General features: G+C 39.8%; 1 protein-coding gene across 6 annotated transcripts in view; it reads left to right on the top strand.

The window, feature by feature from the left end:
• Nucleotides 1–11,827, top strand: part of si:dkey-237h12.3 (teneurin-3) — a 142,361-nt gene that overhangs the window by 71,646 nt on the left and 58,888 nt on the right. For 5 of the 6 annotated variants that reach the window (XM_005726484.1, XM_005726487.1, XM_005726486.1 and 2 more), the window contains exons 7-11: nt 1,864–1,989; nt 4,157–4,371; nt 8,487–8,694; nt 9,777–9,878; nt 10,902–11,096. In XM_005726484.1, the coding sequence (XP_005726541.1) occupies nt 1,864–1,989; nt 4,157–4,371; nt 8,487–8,694; nt 9,777–9,878; nt 10,902–11,096 (846 nt within the window). The remainder of the gene's footprint in view (nt 1–1,863; nt 1,990–4,156; nt 4,372–8,486; nt 8,695–9,776; nt 9,879–10,901; nt 11,097–11,827) is intronic. The other variant, XM_005726488.1, reaches the window with a different exon arrangement.

Genomic DNA, 11,827 nt, shown 5'->3' with positions numbered 1-11,827 from the left:
AACAATCTTCTACCAGCTTAAAGTAAGATTTCTTATTTTTTTCTTCTTGCAAATACAGCTTTAGAAAAAATATTATGCAAACTTTTATTTTACCTGCTTTATTTTTGATGCAGCTAATCATTTTTCTAAGCTCATGTCCCACAATATTTGTTTCCTTTTTCTCTTTTTTTTCTAGGCGGAGGGTTTTTCATTTTAGGTTAATGCACCGTGTCCCCAGCTGAGCCTTGCAATTTGGGGCCCAGCTTAACAGACCGTGTTTCTTTTGGATTCTCTCCTCAGTAAAAGCCACCAATATGTTGTCCTAAAAACTGAAAATATGACCATGGAAGACTATACTGTGTTTGTATTTAACTTTGAGGATACATAAGACTGTTGTAGGGTGTTCAAAATATGTTACGTACATCCTATCTGATTGTTATATTTGAACTGAGACTTACTAGGATTCTAACACTGCCAAATATTCAGAAAAAGTTGAAAGATTATATGTGGGAATCGGTAGAGAAAAAAGAAAGAAAGGAAAAAAAGAACAGGTGTGCTCAGATCGTACAGGATTTCACATCGGGAGGTGCTCCCTGTGAAAAGTCAGACTTGTCAAAATTATTGATGAACCAGTCAGAAACCATTTCTACAGGTGATGCTGCTGATTTGTTTCAGCAGCACCTGCAAGAAAAAAAGATTCTGACACTCAGCATGGTGTTACCTGAATGTGCTGGTAAACATTATCACTCAGTGCTATCCCCATTATTTCACTGAAATTCAAGCCACCGGTGCACCCGTTCATACGATCTACCAAGGACGAGTCCTGTGTGACTCAATTGATGCCAAGCATTTCCAACAGTAGCCTTTAAAAAACACACACACTCAATTGATTTCTTAACAAAGTATCTATTAATACATTGCACATACAGTTTTCTGTCTCTTCTTGGTCTCCTTCACATTTGATAGTCTCTCTGGCCCCACATCCACCTCTCAAGTTATTTGCTGCAGTCGACATCCATCTTCCCAGCAAGCGATGGGTGTTGGAGAAAAGTTCCTCCCGCAGATCAAATGGTCGGAAATCAAGATGCTTCCTCAGCATGTTTCCTGGCTGGTGACTTTGAAGGAGATTGGCCCTCTCGCTGTGCTCACAGAAGTACCTCAGTTTCCCAAAACAACAAGAAGAACAGTTTGATTGCACCCAATACTGCGACAATAAAGCAGGTTGTCTGAATGAAAGCCAGTCACAGTTTAGTTATGTAAGAGAACTAGAGTGTTGCAGCATCTTACCCTCTCACTTCCCTCTCCTGCTGTGAGTGTCTGTCTCAATACATGGTCTTACACTTTCATCAAACTCTCTGTGTGTCTCTCTCTTCCTCCATCTTCTTCTAACACATAAAGCTGCATCTGTGTCCTTCCTGCTTTGTATTAGTGTTGGAGAAGTTACGACTTTTCCAGTGTATCTTGTGTGCTTGTCTGAAGTGGAAGCTTTTCGCCAAAATAGAAATCCTGCCTGCTGCTTTCTTAAATACAGTAACGGTTTGTGTCCAGGCACTTTGGAGCATTAATGAACAGTGCTCCCCAAGGAAACATGCCACAGCAACAGGGTTGCTAACTATTGATTGAAATGACTCTGTCTGGCCTGTATCGGTGCTGTGTTTACATAAAAACCACCCATGGCAGCGTAGTCACTGAAAACAAAATTTAAACTGAAATATTGGAAGTTAAACTGTTGTTGTTTTCACCCTGCATCGGATTCAACTATTGTGCACTCCCACTGGTCTTTTGTGCTTAAGTGGCTTGATTGTTTCTGTGCCACTATTTGGTTATTTGTTTATCTATTTCTACAAGCCCACGCAGTTATTTTTTTTTTTGTGTATTTCACAGCAATGCACCTTTTCGGCCTCAATTGGCAGCTCCAAGAGTTGGACAACCAGCCGGCTTTTGAAAATGGAGGAGTTGGGAAAACAGGGCCCACTCAGTCGAGTGTAGGGACAGCTCTCTCTGCTGATGGTGAGGAAATAAGAATGACATGTAATGCACAATATTAATATTATTTATTCTTTTGTTGGCTTCACTGGATTTTAGTTTGGATTGTCTATAAAATATATTGTGTGGGTTTTAAATATTCTGAATACTAAACAGTTTCAAGGAAAGGGGAGGTGTTGATTAGTTATTGGCCAATGAATGAAAAACTTTCATCTAAAGTCAAGGGTTTCTTTAGTTGATGCATTTGAAATTTAATGTCAGAACAAAAAGCAGAGTGAGTTTTAACGACACACAAATTAATTAAATCAAGCAAAGGTCTAAATAGCAATAAAGACAAATTCCGGCTGCAAAACATTTGGCTTCCACATTCAGCTCAATGCCCAGACTTTCAAATTTATTGAGATCTTTCACCTTCTGAATATTAATTAACTGATTCCAGACAGCTTTCTACTCTCTAATCATAATCTCGGACCATTGTGTATTCATCAACAAGCAGGCGGGCCATTGCAGCTCACCTTTACAGCAAAAGCCACCAAATTAATCTCTAAGCGCACACATTATTTAGAATGCATAGCCATGAAAACAATAATTGAGTTGAGTAGGCCAGGCAAAAGCTCAGTTGTTTAAACTCAACTAGATTTAAATCCTCATAAGTACTGCTAATTAAGATAGCATGAGACAGGTTTTGGACTGTTTAAAGGCAATCAATAGTCAGCTATTATTCTCCCTGGAGGTAAACTTGGCTTCCAGTCTTCACTTTGACTGAAGCTAAAGTGACAGGCAATGGCCTCATTACACGCACAACACTGAGGCATGCAAATAACTGGGGTCTGCCACAAACAGATATAGCCACAGCTACAGTATATCTATGTCCACACTCTATAATGCGTAAGAACAGAAGAAGCAGTAAAGGTATGCAAGTGTATCATCCAGCTGCATTCCTTCCTCAGCAGAGCCTTAGATGGTAGGGGTTTAAAAATGCTTTACAGCTTTTTCTTCTTAACAATAAAATGCATTCTTATAATAGCACCTCGCAAGCTACAGTTTTTTAATTGAGTATGAGTTATATTTAAACCCACCATTTCTCCATCTTTGCCACTCGGAGGGCACAGTTTAAAGACATCGTTCTCCAAATTGTTTTGATTTGCTGTTATTGGTCTGGCAAGGTAGTGCTCAGTATATGTGACAGATTCCATTTAGACCTTATCTGATATGAAGGCTTAGTCTATGAGTCACCGGGACCAAAGTAAAAATGGAAGACTTGGCCTCTTAGTCTTATAAAAGGGCAATTATATCTGGTCATTTTGTTGTTGAGCAGTGCATCATGGACTACAGGGAACCATTACTTTTAATACTCCCTTGCTCAGTCACAATTCATTTGGAAAAGATATGACTATTATGCCCCTGTGCATGAATAAAACAATTCAATGCTGCAAAGCAAAAGATATATGAAAAATGAGAGGATAGCAAGATTCTGCGATGACTTATTTGCACTGTTGGTCAAATGGTTTAAAAAAAAAAGTGTTTTTTCCAGTTGTTGTTGGAACTTGCACAATGTAACTTCTCAGTGTGTCCAGCCAATGCCACACCAGCTCAATGGGGTTTAACCCCTTAGCAGTCCTACAAATTTACAATTAGTCCCCTAAACCATCCAATGTACCGTGGGCGGTACGTCCGACTGCTAACAGGTTAAATATGGGGACTCTGCTGCCCTTCCATCATTGTCCACTTTTCTTCTTCTGATATTTTGGCTCATTATCGTGCTCTAGGATGACCAACCAGTCGGTCTTCCTTTTTTCCACTATTTTGATAGCATTATGCTGTACTAGTTCCTGCAGTAGAGTGTAATAATCAGAAGGTGTAGTAACAAAGTCGGTTCTGATACGGGCTTTGCACAGAGACGAAGGCTGTGTGAGCGATCATTAAAAGTTGAGGCACCTATAGGAACTGTTTGCATTAACTTTCAGTACTTATTTCCATTGTTGTGAGAAAGCTGTTAATCCTTTTTCTTAATCCTTGAATATGTCTGCTTTTATTCATTTATTTATTTATATATTCATTCTTTGGGTAGTTTAGTTACTAGTTTTTGTATGATTTATTTGCTGGAATTCATACTTATTTTTGGAGTTCTTCTAAAACTTTTGGATGGTTGTGTTCAGTCTATGGTTTCGGGTTTGTTTCTCTCTTATAGGAAGGACTAGCGTGCTTCATCCGGAAAACAACTCCATCGATACTGGGCAGGTGGACATAGGGAAGCGAGTGGGTCAGAGCATTCCACCAGGTGTGTTCTGGCACTCTCAAATAAACATGGAGGAACCAGGCTTTCTTAAGTTCAACATTTCAGTACAGAAAAATGCACTGATTGGAGTCTATGGACGAAAGGGCCTCGCACCATCTCACACTCAGGTAAAGGCTTTGATGTAACTTCTTTAAAATTAGGATAGTGTGAAACTGAGTCAAGAAAACCAAAACACATCGTCTTATATTTGAAAAGTCCGATTGATAAGCGGTGAAAGCATATTGCTAGAGAATGTGCTTACTGGGGATAACTTGGATGGTTCTTTCTTTGTCACTAGTGTAACTAGATTTAGGACCCCAATATCTGGTCTCACCCTTGCTGCTCTGTTCAACTCTCAGCAGATTTAATTACATTTAACGTCCTTCAATGGTGGATATGAACATAAAGTCAAAACAGTGACGATATCCTGACGTTGCTGGAAATCCTTCCTTTTGCACTGCCTTTTTCTGTTGTTCTCAGTTTGTTTGCACATATAATACCCTGTATGTTTAATGTTTTGCATCAACAAAAATTATTGTACATCCAATTAAGGATGTAAAGATTTATTTTTTTAACCTTTTATCATTTATTTATTTGCACCTTTAGGGCACAACACAGTACTGACATATTAATCACCTTGTAAAGGCTTTTTAGCTGCTCAGTGCTCCATTATCAGGTTGTGTGCATTGGTTAATAGAGGCTTTTCACTAATGGGTGCCTGCTGTGTCTGGAAAAAAGGCAAACGGTGACACTGAACCAAAAACCGTAAAGTTTTACGAGCTACTGAAATCTCTCACCGAACACTTTTCTTAAGAATAATTACGGTAATTATCTGTGAGTTTATCACTACGAACAAGCCTTTTTTGCTTATATCTACTGAAGAGAGTTGTGGTGGCAGGATTTAGAAATTTGATTGCATTTTCTATTATCTGTGGAAGCCATTTCACTGTGTCCTAAAGAAGATGTGGGTGAAACTGACAGATTAAATTCAGATTACATAAGGGTTGTTTTTTTTTCCTTTGCTTTACTTCTATATGAATATGGGGGCTTTTGCAAATTAGAACTCGGTGTAGTTCAATTTTCTGCTCTCAGGTTTGATTTGCCCATGTGTGTGGGCATGCACAGCTTTCACTTCCACTAAATGGCTGCCATTTGCAAATTGAAGTGTTTCCAAAATGTCTGATGTGTCACTTGAATGGCATTTCTGGGTATCTGAATGTCCAGTGTCTAGTGATGGTGATGGAAGCACTCAGACAATGGCTATTTTCCACCACACTTGACAGCAAAAGCTCTTAGCTTCACCTTCTCGACATTCTCTCTTAGTAAAGATGGGCTTCACTCAAGTGAAGACAGTTAGGGCCAGTCTTGATGGAAGAGAGTCCAATGCAAGTGACAATAGGTGAGCTGGATTGCACTTTCAAGGTGAAAAAAAGGTAGCCCAACAAAATCAAAGACCAAAGGGTACTAATTAACAAGACACTACTTTTATGTCTCGAGCAATTGTTGCACTGACACTCAAGCTTGTCAATGGTGGGCACTGTGTCCATTGTTCCAAATTACATTCTATTCAGGTACTGGGGGCACAAATCAATGCATTTACTTAACTGAGCATGAAAGACCCCAATGAGAGATATTGACTGTTCGTCGTATTCACAGCTTGGAAGACAAGACTGCATTTAAGTGCAACAGCCTTTCCACCTTTCTCAAATATAGAGTTCCTCCATCTGCTATTGAGTGTCTCTCTGTGCTGATACAAACCAGAAGTTGGGAGGAACAAACTTTCCTTTTTTCTTTTTTTCTTCTTAGCAATTTGTACTCTGTTGTACGACTACGGCTTGTCCACTCAATCTAAAGGCATTCACCGCCTCTGAGCATTCCTCCTCTGTCCATGGGGCATCCAGCAGTCTCTTCACGCTTGGTCTCTTGACTGTTACTCACCCGTATTGTTGGATTGAGATGAGTTGGGGAGGGGGCCTTTCACACAAGCTAATCGAGATGTATGCACTTGGCCGGGGAGTTTAGGGTTTCTGGGATGAACTGTTTTATTACTTCTCCCTCAAGTCAACAACACAAAGAAGTCAACTTCCGCCAGGTTAATATCCCTACCCTGCCCCCCTGCTCTGCTCAGAACGCTTTAAATCACAGCATTGACTCTTCCTGCCCCTCGCTTAATGCTCTCTTCTCAGTCGTTTGCAAGTCAACTAAAAGGTCGCCTGGGCCTTTGAGTTTGTCACATTCCTGAGCACTAAATCCTGTTTTAATTCACCTTTTGTCCCCATTCTTAATCCATTTGGACATTTGTTGTGTTTCCGTGAGACAGAATATTCCATAGGTCCTCGAATATAAGTGTCTTTTTTTATCGCCCTTAATGTGGATTACAAAAGAATGTTAAAATTATTTGTAAATTCAGTTATTACTGAAATCAAATGATGAAGTGTTGACTTCCAGCTGAAATAAACGGAACATTTGTGGTCAAATTTTATAAACGTATGTGTCTGAATTTTCCCTTTAAAAGTGCTTCAGCTGTGGTGTCAGTCAGAAATCAATGGCTTAAACAGTTCATCAAAGCCCTCTGCAAACAGCCTCATCGCTGGATTTGAATTGGAGCTCTTTAAAAACAGCTACTGTGCCAATCTGTATGCATCCCACTCCTAAGAAATCCACAGACTCTGTTCCAGCCTGAGCCTTTCACTATAGGCTCAGTGCATCTGTGTCGCTAACAACTGCGTTAGCCAGGGGATCTGCTGTCTTCATCAGATGTACTCCTCTGCAGCCTGTAGCATGTTTGGGGATTTTTGTGTTACACTGTTTTCTGCTGCAGAGCTCTGTGTACCTTGCAGCTTCAGTCAAAATGAGGCTCAGGTGTCGAGCAGGTGCAGTGAGACCAGATGTACCAATTTACTCATTGGCAGGAATAACTCGTTACTCTTTGTTTACCCTTTAAATCAGTGTTTGTTTGGAGCTAATATATCGATATGCTGCTAAATTCCTCACATATAACAATAAAAAAGAAAACGCCTGAGGTCACCGTGTCTTTAAGTTGCATTTGTTCTCATTCACTAGCACAGTGCCTGTTCAGGGAGAGCCCAGGGCATTTTCTGTCCCTAAAATGTACACATTTTTCCTAAATGGCTGTTCGGGCAGTCTGCTGTTGTGAAAGCTAACAGATACATGTATCATGTTAAAAAAGGGAAGGAAAAAAGTTACTAAACACAGCACAAGAACATAAAATGAGATTAATGCCAATTAATGCACTTGCTAAATAATCAAACACAGACTCACCTTGCAAGAAGAAGCTACGTCAAATCAAATTATATGTGGTCATAAATGTTCATATTATAATCTCTTGCAGTCAGCATTGGTTCTTTAGACATCTCACAGTAAAGTACTGTGTAACAAATATTTTAATCAAACTAATCACTCATCCAAATGATACCAAACTTGACAGTGCACAAGCATTGCAAAACGAATCATTGATTAGACTGATTCTTTTAATGATTTGCACCTACATTCTACTGTTTATGATATCCAATGCTGATTTGCATTCAGTACAGTGGATGGTTATTTCATGGGAATAATCTTGGAATCCATATGGTTATTTCTTAGCAATCTACAGATATCAAAAGAAAATTAGCAGGACCATTATCATCAATGATGTCGGTTTTCACTGCCTGCCAATCGAGTCTACTGACTTAAATTTGAAGAAACTGTGTAAAATGTGTATAGACGTGATTGAGAAACATGGTATTTATTTATATTCTGGACAGGTGCTCCTGAACTGAATAAATGAGAATTTTTACTATCACCATTATTACATTATCAATGTTAATTTAGCAGATTGTAATAAACACATTGCCAGCCTGTCTGTAAATTCACTCCCACCCGACGTAACAATATATTTTTGGAACATTTCTGAGCATTTGCCCTAGAGCCATATCAGCTCTATCAGTATACAAACACCTCTCCAAACCACATCTATCAACTCCAAATAGCTTTCACTGAAAAATCAACATTTATTATACTCTGAATATTTGCTGTGTACACGAACCTGTTATGGCTGTGTCTTGCTTTACAACTAACTTTGAGTCCCTGTCAGACTGTGCATGCAAAGCATTCAATATTTAAAAAGATCAAAACTTTTTGAAAACTCTCTCTCTCTCCTTTACTGTCTGATTTAATTAGGCTGACATTAAAGGTCCATCTTTTGCATCTGCTGGAATCTGTTCTGGCTTTTGTTTTGCAGTATGACTTTGTCGAGCTACTGGACGGCAGTCGGCTTATCGCCAAAGAGCATCGGGCTCTGAGTGAACCGGACACAAGGGCCCGCTCAGACCCAGTTGCCGTCCACCAAGCCGGATTCATCCAGTACCTGGACTCAGGAGTGTGGCACTTTGCGTTTTATAATGACGGACGGAACGTGGAGACCGTGTCCTATAACACCATCATCCAAGGTATGAGGACACACATCTGCTATGAGAATGAGTGCAGTTGAAATAGTGCGTAATAACATGTTCAGAAGACTTTAATTTAGCTGTGCCTGCATGAACAAACACTTAGATATTTGGAAAATCTGGCTGCCACACAAACATGCTGAGCTTTTTAAACTTTGAGAAAGCAAGGAGGCAGATCTGGGCTTCCGTTGGAGGGTAGTGGATTATTGTGCTCAACACTATAATGCAAGACCATACACAGCATTGATCCTTCCCTCCTAACAACCTCTTCAGTGTTCTGAAGTCTGTGAAATTTCCTTGTGGGTTTTGCGGTAGGAAAAACACTGAGGTTGAGTTAACGTTTTTTTCTTTTTCTATTTCCTTCGGGGGTTCCATTGATCTGGCCCTACAAATATAAAGGTATTGACGTGTGAGGTCAAAATTGCCTGGGTCCGACGCTAGCTCAATGAACATCCAATACAAGCTAGAGTAATAACAAAAAAGTTTGCCCCCTTAACGCAGATCAAAATGAGGGTCCCAGTCTTTTGGGGGTGCCTTTTATGAGCGATGGTCTGTTGAATGAACACAAGATCTGTCTGTAGGATATGTCAGATTAACTTCAACTCGGAGAGGATTTGAGTTGTAAACACTCAGGAGATTGCATTGCTTGTGTGGGCATGATCAGTCATTCAAGGGTTTGGGGTGGTGGTGAAGCGTTAGAGGAAATAAGAAAAAGGAAATTGTGTCAAGGAAATACATTTGTTGTAATTTGAAATGCCTTTGTGGCTTTTACTTAACATGGCTTACATGGGAACAATTGGTCTGCAGAATAGTGTTATGGAGGCTTAGACCTTATTCAGACGTGGACAAATAGCTGTAAATGTATGCCATGACTGATACAAGCACTGCAGATAAGAGATGCTTAGAAATTCTAAATTAATGCAGGGGGGATAAAAGAAAAATTGCTGGCTTGGCTGGCTTGCAGTATTTCACACATTTTTACAGTTGTCAAATGTTGTATTAAAGAGGAAATTTAGATTTGTTGTAATGTGACAATCTGATGAGTTATTAATTGTTGGAATTACATGCTGCTGTACCCACAGAATCGGTGACAGAGTGCACACACAACTGCTATGGGAACGGGGAGTGTATGGCAGGATCGTGTCACTGTTTCCCAGGATTCATAGGACCATATTGTTCCAGAGGTAATTGCTCAGCGTCTTTATTCATCTTAAAGGGTCAGTTCAGCTAAATTAAAAACAAACAAAGACAGCTATATATATGTGTGCTTTAGAAAATTGGATTGCCATAATATAACTGAAGTAAATACACTTTTGTTTTTATAATGGTATGTTTGTCAGTTGGTAGGTTTCCAGCAGTCTCAAACTAGAAATGCAGAATTTGCTGTTTAGACAGTTTAAAGAGACTCCAGTGGATATATTCATGCATTGCTTGTCCACCAGAAAGAACAGCTCAAATATAATATTTGCTTATGTATTGTACAGGCCTTTTCTGTGTGTAGGTCTATCTATCGAGCTATCTGTGACCTGCTCCTGTAAGACTGAGGTGCTTCCTGTTCTGATTCTTGATACGATTTGTGTTCTGGCTTTTGGTCATCACAGACTATAACTGTACTTGCACTTAATTGTTGCAGTTTCACATTATTGACAACTAACTCCAGCATCTTCGTGACTTTCCATTTGGAACCATGCAGATGTTCCTGCTTCCCAGATCAATTTGCTTAAGAAAAAAAAAGTGATATATAGTTTTGGACAGAAGGTCCTGAGTTCAATTCCACCACCTGCTTTCTGTGTGGATAGTGCTTTCCAGGTACTCCAGCTTCCCCTCACTGTCTAAAGTGCAAACAGCTGTCTGTCTCTAAAGATAAGAGGAAGAGACTGGATGGAGAAATAGATACATTTTTAACTACAAGTTCAGTTTAAAACAAGTGCACAATCGATACGTGAATACGAAGTTGTATCTGGGAACATAATTTGCCTACCAACCACTCTAAAGACTCGAGGAAGTTTTCATTCTCTTGGCAGTTTTTTTGGCAAGCTAAGCCTGCGGGCTTGCTTGCTTTACTTTTAAATTATAGACAAAAAAGGGAATCAGATTTCTCATGTAACTGCAAATCTACAGTATTTCTGATGTTTTTCCCATCTACATTAGATGAAAAACAAAAAACAATACAGAATGATAAAAATGTACCTGATGTCTTTCTTCAGCCGCCTGTCCAGTGTTGTGCAGCGGTAACGGCCAGTACACCAGGGGGCGCTGTCAGTGCTACAGCGGCTGGAAAGGCACCGAGTGCGACGTTCCTGCGTCCCAGTGTATTGATCCTCAGTGCGGGGGACATGGGCTCTGTGTTGCTGGAAACTGTGCGTGCAACACAGGACACAAAGGAACCAACTGTGAACAAGGTAACCTGAAAATAAGAATTCATCCCTCCGGATTCAAAGCAGCAAGATGCAACATATTCCTGTGTGAAGCTCGGGGGGAATCGACACAGTCCATTGGTGAAACAATTGGTGTTTTCGACTCCACCAAGCAGATAATGCTTTGGATGTCGTTATTGATACGGGTTGTATGAATTAACTCCCTCTTAGTGTTTCGAACACATCAGGGTACAAGCTGGAACAGATTGAGCAGAGTCTATTGATGCAGTCACCTATTGGAAGGCTCCACAGATGAAGACACTTGTTAAAATCAATCAGTCAATGGCATCTGTTCCTCTGCTTACTAAGGAAGTGCTCCTTCTTCTCTCTTGTCAAGCTTTTTCACCTCCCCCGTTCACTTCAGTACTTCAGTGCATTTAACTTTATTGATCTCCACGCAGACAAAAAGCAATTATAAGCTCAGATTTACAGCTTACAGGAGCTTTTGACCTTACATGTAAAATGCTATTCATTTCTTTAATGAATATACTGTGGTTTTCTTTGAAGTGAAACAATATGGGAAGGAAACATTTATGGGAGGAAGCTGCTTTTGTAGCTCCAAGTAAGGGCTCCAGTTTGACAAATTGGCAAATAATCATTATCAGCGTCCAAGTAGATATAGAAATTGTCAGTGGTGTGTGACATTTTTAAATACGATGAAGGAATACAAGACAGTCAAAAGGAGTTTTATAGAGCTACGTGCACGGGTGAGTGAT

Source organism: Pundamilia nyererei, unplaced genomic scaffold (assembly GCF_000239375.1).
Source record: "Pundamilia nyererei isolate P.nyererei 1_Seehausen unplaced genomic scaffold, PunNye1.0 scaffold00020, whole genome shotgun sequence".
In the NCBI taxonomy this organism is placed as follows: Eukaryota; Metazoa; Chordata; class Actinopteri; order Cichliformes; family Cichlidae; genus Pundamilia; species Pundamilia nyererei.
The sequence above is the reverse complement of the archived record's forward strand: the minus strand, read 5'-3'. Positions and strand labels throughout refer to the sequence as shown.